The 18,473-nt window shown below is 37.9% G+C and overlaps 1 protein-coding gene across 2 annotated transcripts in view; it reads right to left on the reverse strand.

Annotated features, from left to right (window-relative positions):
- Window positions 1-8,132: 8,132 nt before the first annotated feature.
- Window positions 8,133-18,473, reverse strand: part of arfgef3 (ARFGEF family member 3) — a 36,159-nt gene continuing 25,818 nt past the window's right edge. The window contains exons 34-42 of one of the 2 annotated variants that reach the window (XM_023963249.1): window positions 16,845-16,976; window positions 16,231-16,361; window positions 15,780-15,788; window positions 13,675-13,893; window positions 13,380-13,551; window positions 11,784-11,885; window positions 11,324-11,712; window positions 10,745-11,246; window positions 8,133-10,486 (exon numbers count right to left, since the gene is read on the reverse strand). In XM_023963249.1, the coding sequence (XP_023819017.1) occupies window positions 10,295-10,486; window positions 10,745-11,246; window positions 11,324-11,712; window positions 11,784-11,885; window positions 13,380-13,551; window positions 13,675-13,893; window positions 15,780-15,788; window positions 16,231-16,361; window positions 16,845-16,976 (1,848 nt within the window). In that variant the 3' untranslated portion in view covers window positions 8,133-10,294. The remainder of the gene's footprint in view (window positions 10,487-10,744; window positions 11,247-11,323; window positions 11,713-11,783; window positions 11,886-13,379; window positions 13,552-13,674; window positions 13,894-15,779; window positions 15,789-16,230; window positions 16,362-16,844; window positions 16,977-18,473) is intronic. The other variant, XM_023963250.1, reaches the window with a different exon arrangement.

The following is an 18,473-nucleotide window of genomic DNA, read 5'->3' on the forward strand; positions in this document are numbered from 1 at the left end:
TTTCTGTCTGAACATGTTGTTGAGCTTCATGTAAAAAAAAAGCTTTAACACTTTTACTTTTTAAGATTAAGTGATAACAAAAACAATTAAGTATAAATTAATGTGGTTTTTCAACACATGCTTTGAGATATTATTAATCTTTAAAACAAAACACACCAGCAGAAGTAATGCAAAACACGCACAAGACAATAATAAAGAATATTTCCCTTTATTCTTACTCATAGTATCAGAGGTCAAACAAAGACGTACAGCAGATTTACAGCAATTGGAATGGATACAAAGTGAGTAAAATAAATCTTTACTTCAACTGAATTAGTTAAGTTACTTTAGGGAAAATACAGCTGTCTAAAAATGTTAGATATGAAAACTACAGGAATATTTCAATTAAAAAAATGTTATCCAAATTTCAGTCTCAGGTAGAAAAAGGAAAACAGGGAATTCTTTTCAGGTTAAGATGTGTTTGATTGCAATCCCAGTTATTTTTCACCTGTAGATCAAACTGCTCTGTGAAGAGACAACACAAATCCAGAAGGTCAAAGTTTTCTCCAAATCTACATGGCTAATTTGTGTGGTTAGAAGACGTTACAGTGCTCATTGTTACTTAGAAATTCAATATTTTATTCCCCGGATTTTCACTTTTTTCACTCTTCTTGCATGAGTTCAATCTTTGGCATTGTCCTGTGTGACTCCTCTGTCTTTTACAAATATTTCTTCTTCATCCCTGCAGCCGGTCTCTGGTCCAGGACTTGGCGGCAGCTCCAGATCTTTGGAGCTGCTTGTGCTGGCTGCTCTGGCAATCCTGGTGAGGGTCTGTTCGTATGGAGAGGGCAGGTAGACCATGAGGAACACGCCATCCGTCACATCCTGCTCGGAGCTGCAGCTGGAAAGCTGCTGCCCTCTGTTGCTTCGGAGGGAGGACAGCAGCTCGCAGTTCTTCTCTGGGTCCTGCAGGTCCTCCAGGGCAATCACGTTGGTCAAATCCAACTTTCCGTCTAAGCTGAAGCCTCGTTTGCGCCGGCAGATGTGGAAACCAAGGATACTGAGGAAGATGAGTAGGAAGGAGGCGGTTGCTATGGCGATGTAGGTGATGGATCCAACACTGAGGATGGCCTCGCCTGGGTTTTGACCCTGTGAGCCAAAGAGTTAATTTTAGACTGTATTTTGTGAAAGCTTAAAACATTTTAATACTTTTTTTGCTTTGTTTGTATGAAAAAAATAATTGTGTCTCTTTGGACATAGACATTTTATTTTTCCTATTTAATTGTAATAATTAAGACCAGATATTTTTTTCTAAAAACAGCACAACCATGCAAAAAGTTTATTTTATTAGGTTGCATTTTAAACCAAGAGTGGACAAAATGTTCCAAAGAGAACAATACGATAATGTAGGGTTGAGGTAACATCTGTTTAACAGAGGGCGCTGTTTATACAAACATCTGTTTAGTTCACTTCAGTGTTTAATCACTAGTTTTCAGGTCAAAAAGCTAAACATGATCAATATTCGCTTTCTTGTAAACTGACAAATTAAAAAAAAGAAAAAAGGAACTGAAAAGTAAAATTAGAATAAAAGTGTTTTGGAAAGACGAAACAAATTCAACCCCTAAGAGCCCGGACTTATTTTTTTCTTAAAAAAAAATAAACTAATGTGTATTTTACAACAGGACCAAATGGTCCATAGAATCCATTTCTGATATTTTTATGTTACACAGATGTCATCATGGGTTTTTATGGGTTCAAATTTATTTTATTTTATTTTCATTAAGTTTTATGCATTTATTTTGCATTTAGGAGTGAAAATATAAGGCATTTTCAATCTTAGAATAAAGATGACTATAGGCTTAGTTTCAGGTGCGTATTTTGTTAGGATCATGTTAAAAATGTCAAGTTGTGGAGAGTAAATTACTACAAAAAATTAAAAACAAAATACAAAAACTGTAGAAATAAATGTGTTGATATTACTTAATGTCCAAAGTGCAGTTTCAAATTGGTCAAAAAAAGAAGGATTACATATTTTATACGTTAGAAGTTAATTGGTTCATGTCCATTCGTGCTCTTTTCATTCTAACTCCATAAACATAAAGTGATAGCAGTTTGGTGAAAGAATGTCTGCCTCTGGTCTATTAAACAGCTGGATTGATTCACCCATCAGGTGTTGAATGTGGAAAAAAAATAAAATAAATGATGATTAAATGTGTCTGACAATCAGTAATAAAGGCACTCATTTTTGAACATTGAACAACATATACAACCAGCCTGAAAATATGGAACATTTAGTAAATACTCTGACAAAAACCAAAAATATATACAATTGGCTAATAGACTTTTCAAAATGCTAAATGATTGTTTGCACTCAAAGAAATTTATGAATTAATATGTTAAAAATATTAATTGTGAAATTTGTTACATTCACAACAAAAGTGTTACATGCATGACATCTTTTTGCCATTATAATGATGTATTGGGCCATATATCTATTATAAAAGTAACCAACGGTCTTTTTATTGATCAAATAAGTCCATTTTAAGTTCAAAATAGCTGCAATTCATTTTCATAATAAAAAAAAGTATTTGACTGTACTCGAATTCACATTGAGAAAACTCAACCAGTGCCCTCTGATTTTTCTTCTGTTTATCACTAAATACTTTTAAAGAATTTGCATGAACCCAACTGACCGTTGTCTGTCTGTCAGTGGAAGGCAGAGCAGAGGGCAGAGTTGACCAGTCCAGAGAGTCCCGCCCAGCCGGTCCAAACCTCATCCAGCTGCTCTCCAGCAGAGACCGCATGGTGGATGCGAGAAGTATCCAAAACCCAGCCGGAGCCAGGGGCCACAGGGGCCACAGCAGTGAGAAGACAAGAGTTTACAAAAGAGGAAGAGCAAGTATCCGCTGACAGCTCTGATGGACACTGAACTGCAGTTTAAGTGATCAGCTTTAAAATAATGACCTCAGAGTGGAGGAGGAGGAGGAGGGGAATGAGGGCAGCAGACGGTCCGTGTGTCCAGCAGAGGGGAGAAATGTCACCGGTCCTGGCGGGAGGATTTACAGCTGCTGGGATCAGATCAACACAGCTGGTTATAGATGCTCACATCCACTCACGTGTGCCTTAGATGTGTAGGATTCAAGTGTATCAGCTTCTTTAAAGTATCCAGGTTTATTGACATAAAAAAAAAAGAAAATCACATTTAAAGTCACATTAAGTTGTCGCCCTAGGTGTGTGATATTTGTTCTCCGAATTTCAACCATCCCCTGGGGGAGCAGTGAGCTGCAGACACAGCCACACTTGGGAACCTTTTGGTGTTTTAACCCCTCAATCCAACCCCTTCATGCCAAGTGTCAAGTATTAAAAACATGGTATTGAGTCCCATTTTTTGTGCCTTTATGACTAGGCCTGGATTTGAACTTACTACCCACCAGTCTCAGGGCGGACACTCTTCACAAGGCCAATGAGCTCTTTAAATATTTGGTGCAAGCAAATTTGAATAAATCTAGTCTAGAAAAGGCCAAACTTTGTTAAACACAGGTTTTGCTAAAAGATCAAAATAAAAAAAACTTCTGAGGTTTGGAAGAATCGTAAAACCAATACAGACCTAGAAAGAACATACTTAATACACACTCTCAGACAGGATTAAACAGGACTTTGTTCCACAGGAATTTAATTTACTCTTTATCGTCCTGTACAGTATATGAACGTTACTATGTTGTTAAAGCTGAATATATTAAGTTTGTGCAGCAGTTGATAAGATTACTTTTTTTTGGTTAACTAAGTAATAAGGCTTTTGTAAATTTAAGTTGTAAAGAATATTTACCTTTTGTTGTGTATTTATTTTTTCATGTCAACAAGACCTCATATAGAAGGATAACTTCCATACTCCATGGATTGCAATAGAACTGGAAAAAATGTATGATAATAACCGAACATTAAATGTATGTAAATGTATGTGAAGAAACTGGATTTTCTAGAAAGGACTGTAATAATAAGAATAGTTAGGTTGGTTCGTTTCCCCTTTCAGTTTCCAGCACACAGAAATGCATAAATGAGACTCAGAGACAGTTACTTAACTTCAGTGAAGATTTACTCCGCACAAAACAGCACAGGGTTACAGACAGAGGAACAGGATCACAAGGTCTGAACCAGGTCTGAACAAAGACACTCAGAACAGGGCTTGGTATATATACCTGACATTTACATATTCAAAAGATGGTCTGGGGATCTATGGTGTGAAAAACCCACCCACATGCTGTTGCAGGCTGGATACTTGAAGGTCATAAAGCTTCAAGTGTCAGATCTCTCTGATGTTCCCACAGACATTTGCCAGAGCACAAACACCAGAACACACAAAAAGTAAAAAGGGAGGATGAGGAGAAACTGTGAGGACAATAGCTTGTTTGTGCTGTCTTAGGCTGTAATATAATTTTGAGATGATAATACATGCTCAGTGAATTAAGTTTAAACCATTAGTGTAATAAAAGGTATAGGTAAATGTAATAATAGTAAAAAGGGGGTTTCTAACTATTCTATTTCTAATTATTCCTAACAATGTATTATCAATTTTCTTCTCTGAAGTTCTTAAAAAAAAAAAAAAAAAAAAAAAAAAAAACGAACCAAGTCAAAACCAATGTATCCCCCCCCCAAAAAAAAGATACAAATGTAATTAATATAAATAAAGTTTAGCCTAAATTACAAAAGACGTTCATACAACTACACATCTTGTGTGTCAGAAGATCCAGAACCTTCTGTTGTAAAAGCAAAATATATCCAACGCAAGAGGCAATCAGCTCCGATCTGTGTGCTCAGCTGTTGGACAGGACAAGTGTTTTAAAAAAAAAAAAAAAAAAAAAAAAAAAAAAAAAAATCACTATCCCAAATGCTTTCAGATGCATTGCTGCCATTTGTGGACATCTTGTTTTGGCCTAAACAGGGCCTTATTGGCAAAGGTTTTGTATTTTTTAGTGTTTATTTGTGAAGAACTTAAAAAGACACTCCCGAACTGAACTTGACATCTTAGAAAGACCAGGTTTTATATTACTTTCCACCTAGCAGACCCTTCAAATCTGGATCAGTTATCAAAAATTGTATAGACACCAATGAATCCCATTACATGTTCTTTCCAAATTAAGTTCATTTGTTAACTACTAAAAAAAAGATAGTGATTATTGTTAGTGCAGGCTTCCACTGACCAGATTTTAGATTTCCTCAACCGTTTTTTGTCAAGCAAAGCAACCTTTCTCCTCTGAAACTGTGTCACATGTCTGGGTCATGTTCGCACTTTTTGATCCGTCTATGTCAGACACAGATGGAGTAAGGATAGTGCAATCAAAAAAGCAGCTTTGCAGGAACTTTGTCCGCTCTCAGACAAACAGGCTCAAATAAATAATCAGAAGTCTCACACTCATCTATAGCACAGTCTACGCAGGATGTCTGTGCAGGTCCATGTTCTGTCCCGGATCAATTTGTCTGATCTCAGAGCAAAGTGGGTCAAAGGCCCTTTCTTTCTCAGTAATCCATCACTAAAGTCCTCAAACTACACTTGACTGTACTGATTATTATGAGTAAGCGTGAGATTAAACCTTTCCAGGAAAAGGACAGTGCAAGAATCTGATAGATGGGTGGTTAAGAGGAGAGGGCTTCACATCCCACAAAGACGTGATGAAACATATGACAATGCATCGATTCTGACCTTGTTGTTAGCAGGCACTCGCTCAAATCTGTTTAAAAAGAAGTGAAGCAAAATCACTAAACATTGGAGTTAAGAATCAACCTGAAAGTGAAGCAGGTAAAGCCCCAGAAGGAAAGTTGAGAGGAGGGGCAAAAGAGGACATATGGTGAAAGTGCTGGTGAAGAAACCTGACATTCACAGACACATTAGCTGACAGATGCAGCCCTAGGACCTAACAGCAACTAAATCCTTTCTCCGTGTTGTTGATCACACTGATGGCTGACAACATCTGTCCTCCCACTGCTCGCGTTTAAATGAGAGCAGGTCAGGGACAGAGGGAGGGATTTAGCCAACTGAAGTAAAACTGCGAGGAACGAACGAGCAGCGAGACATGCTAATGCTCATTCACAGTAATGAGGCCGTCTAAAATGACTTCTTTAAAGAAATAAAGACGCAAGTTTATAACAATGATTGCTACGCTGAAATCAAGGTGCAAGTTTCTGCTCTAAAGAAATGAGAAGTGGGTTAATGCTTACAAAAATAGGAAATTCTAGTTTTTTTTTCCTTTTGAACATTTCCACTGCAACAAGTTGCATTGTTAAATGATTGCAGGCTCACAAAATGCAACTGGAATGAAAATTAGACGCCATGTTAACAAGAGATTTTGGGAAAAAATGCCTTTGAAATTGAAATTAACCCATTGCAGGACGAATAAAGACTTATCTTCTTATCCTAAAAACATCACTGATAAGTTGTCAAGAACACTGCAAATGGTAAACTTTGTTTTGTTTTTACATTGAGTTTACATTTATCACATGATTCTCCATCCATTCATTTTGTTCTGCTCATCCAGGACCAGGTTGTGGAGGAACCAGTCTAAACAAAGATTCCCAGACTCCCAAGCCACGTCCTCCAGCTCCACTGGGGGGACCCCCGAGGCTTCCAGGCCAGCCAAGACACAGTTTCTGCAGTGTGTACTCTGTCTTCCACGGTGGGACATGTCCTGAACACCTTCCCAGGGAGGCGTCCAGGAGGCATCTGGACCAGATGCTCCTGCTCCGGTCATACAGAGACAGGACAGCTATCGGTAAGGCTCCCCGGAACCCATATTCAGAGTATGGATTCAGATGGCTGTAAAATAGCAGCTTACAGAGTTCAAAGCCTTTTTTTTTTTTTTTTAGGAGAAACATGTAGACTTGAGTCTGTACTTCTCTGAAATGAAAAGCCAGCAGGTGATGCCAACTCTGTTTGGCCTCCTAATCAGAAAAGAATTGGAAGAAAGACTTTCTCATATTTCTTTAAGTCTTCCTTCCTTTTGCTTCTAAACATGGTTATTTCATTATTGAAGACAAATATTATCAGAGACTCAAAATATACAAACATTTTTTTTTTAGTTGATTGGATTTGTTAAGTTTCTTTCCCGAAAAAATAATGGATGTTTTTTTTTTGGATATGCAGTAACATTATGTGAAATTGAGGGGGGAAAAGAAATTGAGACAACAGAGTGACTTTTCTTGGTGAAAGCAAGATTTAAAGATCGTCATGGCTGAACATGAGAACCAAGTAGCCTCCAGGCTGTCATACAGAATCAGACGATGTGATTCGGGCCAGCAGAGCATCAGCCTTATCGCCATTTGCACTTAAGCCAGAGATCATGGATGAGCAGGATTCCTTTAAGCCAAACTGGCTCTCCTCCAAATAAAGAGGATAGAATAAAATGACCATGTAGCTGCATAACGCAGAACTCACTCCAGAGGTTAGCAAGTTATCTGACTCGGGTAGTTAGTACAGAATTAGTTGTTTATAATTACATGAACAAAAAAATCAAGATTTGGGATTTCAGATTTATCTGACTCAGTGTATATTGTGGTAAATTGCAAAAGAAGGCCTGGGGACATTGGGAAAACGTAGGAAGAACAATTTCAGTGCTTAACCCCTTTCTGCAAATCTGTTTGGTATTTGATAGGGATACTAATGAAGGATTGGGGAGGAGGGCAAACCAAAAGAGGGCAAAGTTTTTGAGATACTTTAGCTATTCTTTTATTTAATACAGCAGCATAATATAAAAATGTTTTTTGTTAAAGCAAATAATTTTTGAAACAGCTTTTTTGAAATTGATGCATTTCTTAGTTCAAATTTAGTCTCTTTAAGGCTGTTTTTTTAAAATTAAAAATCCCTCATAATTTCATAATAACAAAAATTGTAATATGAAACTAAATTCAAATATTTCTTTTAACTCCAGGAGCTCAACGGTTTAATATCGTTTTTTTTGTCAGACATATAAAAGAAAGACAAAACACTTGCATGTAGAAAGTTTTGTTAAGATGTATCTGCTTCCTGATGGATTAACCTGTAACTACATGACACAGGATTCTTTTTTTCACAAAAAAAATAGAAAATATAGAACACTACAAATGTTTTTCTAAAAGATCTTACTTCAAAGACAAAAGTTGAGTATTAAGAAAAAGATAAAGGCTTTTTAGTGCATCTTCCTGGGATCACTTTGGTTTTTATTCATTTTGGTCACAAGCCACCAGAGCTGTGTACAACTGACAGTCAAAATATCAATGTAGATTTTAAATGGTGAATCCATAACCATCTTCTCAACATGAATATGTGGTTCACTGCAGTGTTGGTGTGAGAAAAGCAGAAAACTTTCAATGAGAGGACAGCGGCAAAGCCAGAAGGAAAATGAAGGAAACAGAACACGGGTGGTCAATGTAGGTTAAAAAAAAAAAAAAAAAAGTAAATCTTCTTAAAAGCATCACAAGCCCCATCCTCCCTGCCCTCAATATGATGAGTTCAGCATCAGTTTGATACTCTTATCATTCACAACTTGTGCTAAAGTGAACATAAAAAAGATGGTCAGAGCAGCCTGAAATTTATTTTTTACTGCAGCCATATTGTTTAAAATACTAATAAATTAAAATGTTCTTAATGGTTATAGGAGGAATAGGATTTTATAATGTATTCTCTAGAGTTTTCATTAAAAAAAAACAGTTCTGTTAGAAAATTAACAGGACTCTGTGCAGGAGTTTGTATTTCTAGATTCTTATGTTTTGTGATTTTTTCTTTCTTCATTTTGGTCCTTCCAAAGTGCGGGGATTGGAAATTAATTATGGATTCATCATTTACTTTGAAATATAAATAAATACATTCGCCTCAAGCATAAACAATAACTGGATTACTAATTTCTGACGTTTGTAGTCTAAAAGGTAAAAAGGCCATCTTAACTCAAGCAGGAATATACGTTTCACGTTTTTATGCCCACCCATCTTTTAGTAGCAAAAGCTCACCCATAATTATGGACAAACTAGACCTTCTTCCATAAAGCTAAAACAGCTGATTTATTTACAAAAATCCAGTCATTTCTGTTGTCATTCATTTAAAATAAAGGGAAAAAACCATAAACTGAGATATGTCAAAGATTCTTATTCTTCCATGTCCTGAAGTTGGGTCATGACATCTGGACTTATTGTCTTCTTATCCAAATGGCTTCATGATGAAGCTGTTAGGGTAAGTGGCGACATATGAAACCAGCCTCTAATGGTCATTTGAGGAACTTCAACATTTGTTACTTTTGGACGACTTCAAATTTGGGTAGAAAATTCAAAGGCTTAGTTCAAACCTTGTGGCTTAATTGGCTAAGGTGCAAATTTAAGATTATAAAAAGAAGACACTTCATTATCCCAGAGTTATTAGAAGAATCTATGCCTTTTTTAAATATTCTGAATTTCAAAATACAACTCCAGTAATACAATTCTAAAAGGTGCTGCTTCAAAGCAGCAAAACTAGCAGTAATCTTATGTTTGTTTGCCAATTACAGCAGAAGAAATCATAAAAGACAAGATGTCTCCAATAGGAAAAAAGAATCATTTAAACAAAGTGTCCACTGACACACATAATCATACATGAATCAACAGCTGGAACAGATCATCAAAACACACATAAGTTTGAATAAATACCCAATAGTAGAAGATTTATTGATAAAGACATTCAGAAGGAGAAATGCTGACTTTGCAGGAGATTTAAAACTGCATCTGGAAAATAATCTTTCACTGAGAGAGAAATGCAAACAATCAGATTATGAATCAGGCCTAAAGCTTCACTTGGACAGAGAAAGAAAATGCTGTCAATCAAATAAATCAAATGAGCACATCTTCGGACTTAGATGTTGTGACCTCCTTTTGATGAAGGAATTAACTGCCATTTTTCACAACCAGGACACTTGCTTTACTTTGACGGAAAAGCTGGTAAAAAAAATAACCTCCTTCCTGCAGAATACAGAAGCGCTGACGAGAAGAGAATGAATGATGTTCAGCAGGAGAAATGTCGTTGCTTTCTATAAACAGGGGTGGATTGTGCCTATCCGAGAAATGCAACGAAGCTCTGAGAAATGCAACTGGATACCAAAAAACACACATCATGATTGTACTGGGACAATAAGATTAAAGCATTAGCAAATTTGCCACCCAGTTTTCAGAAACTGTGAGAAAACGTACCATTGGAAATCTATCGCTGTCTGTAAGCCCATATTCTTCCAGCTTGGATTTTCAAACTTAATTCTCACTTCGTGTGCTTACATCCTTCAGTGAATGCTGCCTCCTTAAGTTTTTTTCCAAGGTCCTCGCAGGGGTGTCACACAACGATGTCATAGAGTCTGCCGACCCGGCCCAGCCACTCTCGGAGCGCCTGCCGGACGCGAGGGTCAGTTACATGACAGGACAGCTGGCTCAGGCAGGGGTACAGCACTGGCTGCAGCGCCAGAAAGGAGGAATCTGACAGAGCCAGAACGTGGTTCAGAAGTGTTAGGACCATAGTGGTCCACGCCTGTAAGAAAAGGAGACAATTTCAAAACACCGACTTGTTATGCAGTTTCAGAAAAACAAAGAAAGCTTAAAGACACACTACAATTATCTTTTCATCTATTGTAAAAACGTTCCCAGTGGTCTTTAGATTATAATTATGCCGTTTTAAGCCATAAAAAAATAAAAACAGGCAGAGGCTGGTACTTTTTCAGTACCTGCCTTATAGAAAAGAAAATGTGCAGCTTTTAATTTTTTTGGAAGTGTTGTTTCTGATACACACCTGTATCTGAGCTTCAGAATCCCTCAGTGAGATGCTGTGGGAGCTGAGGGTGGATCCTGACCGTGGCCTCTTCTCCTGCCTCAGCACCTCTGGGCCAGCACTGACTGAATGCCTCAGATGGGGACCCTGCTGATCAACCAGCTGCTGTGGCCTTTGTGGGGGCGTCTGTGGCTCCTCTGGGGCCCTCCTCTCTGCTGCACCAACAGTCCCTCCTCCTCCTGCCGCCCCTACTCCTCCTCGCCCTTGCTCCTTCATGTACAAGTTGAGGTGACTCTGCTGCGGCTGCTGCTGCTGTTGTTTCCTCCGCTTGTACTCCATCATCAGCTTGCTGATGGTTTTGTCTGTGGCGATGGTATACAGTTTGTTTCCGGCGCTCTCCCACCATTCCTTTCTTCGTCCTGGCCCAGAGCTACTAGAAGTCCCTCCCACTGAGCTCCCTGTGATGTTGGATTCCCTCCTCTCTCCTCCTGTCCGGAAGTGGTGTGGCAGGCTACCCGTGAAGCTGTGAAAACAGAAGAGACAGTTTTTTTTTTCCAGTAGCTTTTATTAGACAGATTAAGATTATTTTATATTACAAACCTGAATCTTGGGCTGGGGGTAGACATGTCTCCTGGCGACACTGCACCCAGGTCTGCTGACTGACATCTGTAACCCCCGTCCTCTGAAGGCGTTCCACTCATCGAGAGTCCGCCTGGGGATGTTGGCGTGGGTGTTTCAGACTGGAAAAGAGGCAGGAAGAACACAGCCTCTGTCCCCCCTCCGGCACCTCCTCTGAGCAGAGGGGACTGCTCCAGCGTGCTCTCCAAGTCCCGGTGCATCTGGATGTAGCTGTTACACAGATCCATGCACACCTTGTAGAGGCGTTTGACCAGCCAGGCCCAGTCTGCACTCCCAAGTGGCTGTACACCGAGTGGCGTGACGGGAGGCCGCCACTGATGGCGCTTCTCTCTGCCACGAGGAGGACTCACCTGCAGGAGGAGACAAGGTTTACACACTGATTTTAAACAGAATGGTCCTGTGTCTGTAAAATGTGTGTCACCTGTGCCGTTTCTTCAAAAATGTCTTCATCCTCCGAGGAGGCAGAACCAGGATGAGATGAGTCGGAGCTCCCCTCTTCATCTTCATAAAGGATCCTTTTCACCTGAAAACAACAGAAGGCTTCAAAAGCAATGCAAAGACAACAGAAATCATGGAAGAAGCTGTAGCTACAGTCGCTACATGGTCCTCAGTTAGAGGTTAAAATGTGATCACCAAATGGTTTATATAAAAGGTGAGCTGGAATGTTAGTGGGTTATTTTAGAGACAATTATCACACTGAATACCTGCTCTGAAAGTCTTGGTTACACCTACCAAACACATAAAAGCGTAGATGTAATATTCGAGGAACACATAAAAAATGTTGAAATAGAGGCATTTTTCTAAAGGTATTAAGCAAGAGAATGCTGCATTTTTAATTTTCCAGACACAGTTTTGTTTTAGAGCCAAGATACGGTCCAGTCTTCATCTCTAGAACAAAGTCTGACGCTTAATTTTTCTGAGACAAACGACACGCTTGTAACACATTCTTTTACTGAGCTATAAAAAACTAAATCTCAATGGCGGATTTCAACGATCACAGTTCTAGTTGAGAAGAATCTTAAATCTGCCCACCCCCTCCTTTTAAAATTGGCATTTGATCAATATCCTTTTTTCATTCCTTTTTTTGCAAATGTATCCCTAAACTAATTTTCTCAGCATTTTTTTAAAACATAAAAAAATACACATTTGGAAAAAAAACAATCCCAAAAAGGAAGAAAAATACGTTTCAATCAGTAACTCTTTATAGACAGTACTAAATATTCTATATTTACTACTAAATCATCATACATCAGTATTTTTTAAATCCGTTTTTCTCCAAGATTATCCCTAAAAACCAGAGAAAACTATTTGTTTAAGAGTTTTGGAAAGAAAAGGGGAAAGACATACCTGTGTGTGAAAACAAGCAGACTCTTGAAAGATCATAACTATAATTTGAAGTGTTTGATAGATCTTGCTAAAAGTTCATCCATATACTATTTGTTAAATTGACTTATACTTTTACAAACTCAATTTCCCATCATACTGCACTAACCATGCATAATAGGTGGGTGCAGTAAAGCATACTACTGTCAATAGACACCAGATAGAAAAATAAAATGCTGAACTACACACAAATAACATTTAAATTGCTAATTATGAAGAGGCAAATTTTTTAATGAACTACTGCCACTCTGCAGAAACTATGTCCTAGAAAATGACAGGTTTTTTTAGTTTTGGTTAAAGATTGTTAAAAGACCAATGGAACACTTTTGTAAAAGATTAAAAGATGATTGAAGTGGGGCTTTTAACTACGGTATTTCCATTTTGACCAAAAGGTGACATTTTAATATGACCTTAGAAAATCTTTAAAATGAAAAATAATTTTTTTGCACAAATTATAAAATAAAAAAATAAAATAAAAAAATGTTTAAATGCGTCATGAATAAATTTGCTGTTGATAGTAACATGGGTGCTCTAAAGTGAGCAGAAGTCCCAACAAAACAACCAAATGTACTCATGGCAGGATTTTCATAAAACAACTGTAATCGTTTTAATGTGTAAAAAGCTTATTTCCCACCTGCTGTGCGGTCATGCTTTCAGCCTGGCTCAGCGTGGCACAAAGCAAGGCCTGGAAGTACAGGTTGAAGCTCATGGCAGATTGCCGATAAAGGTTGGCAGCTCCACAAACTCCAGAGACCTTCATCAACAGATATTTCAGCCCAGGACGAGTGTCAAAGTCCCGAGCCGTCCTGCAAACAGATCAGAGCTCCCATGAGCTACATGTAAAAATATCCTGCATTCCTTCAATTTACCTTCAGAGATTCAAAAGGTAAATAGATGAGTCTTATTTGACTTTTTTGTGTTGCAATAACCTGTAAGAGTCGAGCAGCAAATCCAGGATCATGGCTAAATTAGACATAGAGATGTAGCGCAGGAAGCCTGCTGTGGGTCTCCTGGGGTCAGAGGTCACAGGAGTGACTCTTTCATTTCCTTCAGGCTGTTTGACAAACTCCTCCAGCAGGATGTCATAGAGGTTCTGCAGAAGAACCTGGTGGGAGAGCAAGCTCACCACGATGGTCCGGAACGGGATCCTGCACATTGTTAAAAAAACACTGTCAGAATACATTACTACAGTCTGCCTACCCGTCTGTGTATAAATGCATCTGGGAAAAGAGCCCCACCAGATGAACTTTATGATAACATATTTTAGAAAAAAGTCCATCTCAAACATAAAAGCAATAATTTCAACTAAATCATTTTTAAGCTCAATGTCACATTTGAAACACAGGTAAACCACACTTAATACCCGAGATTTTATCAAGTTTTAACAAAGATAGTATGAATGCGAAGTATTTGGATCCATTTTAACGGGCCTGTGTCATGCTTTTCTTAAGGCCTTTCAGAGTAAACTATATTCATATTTATGATAATATATTACCTTGGACACACTAAAGAACATTTTATTAAAATGAAATATTAGTTATTTTTGCAGCTCATTTTCCAACCCGGAAGTAAGACAACTCATTCTCTGAGGCACAGACTTTCACTCCTTGTGGGTGGCGCCCATTTCATGACGGCAACCTAGAGTCGGCCTCAGCAGCGTGTCTGTGTTTCACCCATGTTTTCACCCCATTTTGCTGATCACAGCTAGCTCCGCGGAGAAAGTGTGTGTATGTGTTAGTCTGGCAGCACAGACTCTTCCTGGAAAGGGATATTCATCCCTTTTCTATGTCAGCTGGTGAAGACCCACTCGTTTTCATGTGTTGGGAAGGACTGATTCTCTGCATTGGGGTTGATTTTTTGTGAGGAATTAACATTATAATATACCTAATAGCTCATAAAAGTGGATTTTGCATGATATAAGACCTTTAAACATAAAGCAGGTTTTTTGTTCAAACTACTGAGCTTATTTATTTATTGTCATTGTATTTTATAGATTAAGAAACTGTTTCAGTTGAAAAAAATTGTTCAAAATCTAATAGAAAAAGAAATTAGTGTTTAGACCCTTTTTGTGACATTCTTTTACTTAAGCTCTTCACTTTTAATCACTGAGATAAGTAAAGTTCATTTCAATTCAAATTCAAATCTATGGCTAAACTTTATGTTGAACATGGGAGAAAGTTACTGAATCATCACTTCAGTCCCTCACCAATGTGTGCTATATGGTAGAGTTGTTAGACAAAATCATTTGATCTAATGAGACCTTGTATGGATTTTTTTTAGCTTTAACTACATTGAGTATTTTTGCAAAAATATATAAATTATTCACAAGGTGTAACCTACACTATACAACTCAGTAGTTGGAAATAGAAATTTAGCTTCCAACAAGACCAAGGGTACCTTGAGTATAAAGCTAAAACAACAAAACAATTCTGTTAATGTCCTGCCTTAATTCCAATTGAGAATATTTGAGGAGACCTGAAAATGTCTGTCATCCAGCATATACCATCAAAACTGTGTGTGCAGAGGAAATTCAGAGAATTCTCAAAGACTCCATTTTATATTAGCTAATAAGGGGCTCCTGCAATAAAATTAATATAACTCCTGCAAACTTGTTCTAAAAAAACATCTTTCATGTACATAAGAGTAAAACAAAACAACAACACGTGTGGCATTTAGTAAATGACAACAATGTAACATAGGCAAAAAAGAAAGGTGATCTTGAATATTTTCCAAAACCATTACGTTTCATTTCTGTACATATACTGACAACATATTTTACAACCACACATTTATATGATTAAGTTAAAATGTTGATGCAAAATTAAAATAAAATCTTTTTTTTGTTTTATTTTCAGTTATGTAGTGGTAATTTCTAAAAGAAATATGCATCTTAGCAGTTTGTAACAGACTTTCTTTATGTTTTTTTTTTAAGTCTTTATTTTAACTTTGATTCAATAACATGAAGGATATAAAGTCACTGAATGCCAAGTCATTTAAATAACAATGATGATTATTAAAAAGAAAACAGTCTTACCCAATTTTCCTGCAACACAGCAGCAGAAAAGAAAGAAAAAAAGGTATTAAAACTGGTTCGGAAAATCACCTTATTCTTCACCTTAGATCACAGGTGTTAGAATCCAAGCCTCGAGGATCAGTGTCCAATGTTTTCCAACCAACCTGGCATTGAAGCTCCTTATTAAACAAACCTGATGCCGGTTACCAGCAGCAGGTAAAGCAGGACTTCTGAAAAACCAGCAGGAAGCCAACCCTCGAGGCCTGGAGTTTGACACCTCTGCCTTAGACCAAACTGAGCTTTACACATTATCACTTAAGATGTATACATCTTGAAGCAAACACTGCAACTCAGCTTTACCAATAGGAAAAGAGGATAAATACAGAATGAGTTTTGATTAAGCTGTGGATATAGCTCACACAACACACTCAACACAACACCCAATATGCTTCAGTGCATGTTTGCTGTCCACCTCTTCTGAGCGTGTCCGTTGGACTGCTGGTCGGAGGGGAGCTCGATGATGAGTACGCAGGACTGAGCGTGCTCAAAGCCATCCTTGTTGTTGGGCGTCTTTGCAGAACACTGGGTGTCCAGCATGAAGACCTGGAGCCAAAGAGCAAAGCGACCCAAACTTTCAGTTTCATTGCACCTTCTTTTTTTTATGCTCTTACCTTCCACATGCATAATTTGGTGGGATATTCCCTTTGCTGGCTGACTGACTGACTTGGAACCTGGCCACACTTCCAAAAGTATTCATTCCTGGGCTAGGATTTGTAATATTCCTTCCATTGATTGTAAACTCAGCTAAACAAAGACCCAACAATGCTATTAAGCTGCAAGATGCTGCCATGATTAACCAGCAAACAAAGAAATACACGCTTGACATAAATCAGTCTGTTTAAAATGCACATCTTAAAATATTTTGATAAAACAATATAATTAAATCCCAAATTCAATACAAAGTCAATTGCAAAAAAAGGATTAATTTTAGGTTTGCTCATGAAATGCTTGTTTTATAAAGAAGAAAATAGTATCAAATAGTGTCCAACAGCATTTTCCTTTTCATTATCATTATTTCAGACCGACCTGTTGAGCGACAGCTTTGATCCTCCAATATTCTGCTTCAGCTGAAGGTGAACGAGACGGAGCTGCAACCTTCACTTCACAAGCATCTCCAGAGAAACTGTCTGATCCACTGTGGAAACATGCCAGAAGGTTCTACAGGGAGGCAGAACCAGGAAACGGGTTTCAGAAGAGCAGATACCTTTGTAAAGAGCATAAGTATGAAATGCAAATGGACTTTTAAGATTTTGTTTTGCAATTAAAGTAAAAACAACTTTTCAGCCTTTTGCCACATGTCAGGCTTCAAAGATAAACATATAAACCTGTAAGTTTTTGTAGATCACAATCATGAAGTGAAACAAAATTTATTGGAGATTTGAAACTTTTTTAACAAATAAAAACTGAAAAATTGCGCGTGCAAAATTATTTAGCCCTTTTACTTTCAGTGCAGCAAAATCTCCCCAAATGTTCAGTGAGGATCTCTAAGTGATGCAATGTTGACCTAAATGACTAATGATGATAAATAGAATCCACCTGGATGTAATCAAGTTTCCGTATAAATGCACCTGCTCTGTGATAGTCTCAGAGGTCCATTTAAGAGCATCATGAAGAACAAGGAACACACCAGGCAGATCTGAGATACTGTTGTGGCCAAACACATTTTGCAAACAGCGAGCGAGTCATTAGTCTCAGATACGGTAAAATAAACCCACACGGGTGAGTGCTGCGCCATGTTGTAAACAGAGCTCTCTAACGCAGGCGCTGAGAAGTGATGTCACTTAGACGCTACAGAAGCTTGCAGGATGGGTGGGTGACACTTTGCTGGCACAAGTAAATACAGAGTGGTGACTGAGAAAGCGAAGGCAGTTAAACCTTTTAGTTATTGCTCCATTTTATCAGCAAATTAATTATCGGCATGACGTCATACTGTCCATTATCAGCCGATAATTAGCGGTATCCGATATTGTGTTAGGAATAATTAGAAACAAAATAGTTAGAAACTCCCTTTTACATTTTATCACATTAATGGTTTAAAATTGATTCACTATGTATTATCATCATCTCAAAATTCTATTACAAAGCACAACCAAGACTATTGTCTCGTAACATTCCTTCAGCATCCTCCCCTTTCATCTTGTGTGTGCTGGTGTATGCGCTCTGGCAAATGTCTGTGATAAAGATCTGACACTTTAAGCTCTCTGACCTTCGAACATCTAACTTGCAACAACCTGGGGGTGGATTTTTCACACCACGGTCTATCGGGTGATCTTCTGAATATGCAAATGCAGGGTTTATATACCAAGCCCATTTTCCTGTTTTTATTTGTTCGGACTTTGATGCAGCAACCCTGTTCATCTGTCTGTAACCCTTCGTACAAATTTGTGCCTCTTGTGCGGAGTAAATCTTCACTGAAGCTAAGTTTTGTGTCTGAGTCATTATTCATTCATTTCTGTGTGCAAGAAACTGACAGGGTACGAACTTAATAATTTTATCAATACAGTCCTATCTAGCAGATCCAGTTTCTTCACATTATGGGTATCCAATATTATCGTTCAACCCTAGATAGAATGGCCAAGTCAAAGTCCAGACCTGAATCCAATCTAGAATCTGTGGAAAGAACTGAAAACTGCTGCTCACAAACGTTCTCCATCC

Source organism: Oryzias latipes, chromosome 15, assembly GCF_002234675.1.
Source record: "Oryzias latipes chromosome 15, ASM223467v1".
Taxonomy (NCBI): Eukaryota; Metazoa; Chordata; class Actinopteri; order Beloniformes; family Adrianichthyidae; genus Oryzias; species Oryzias latipes.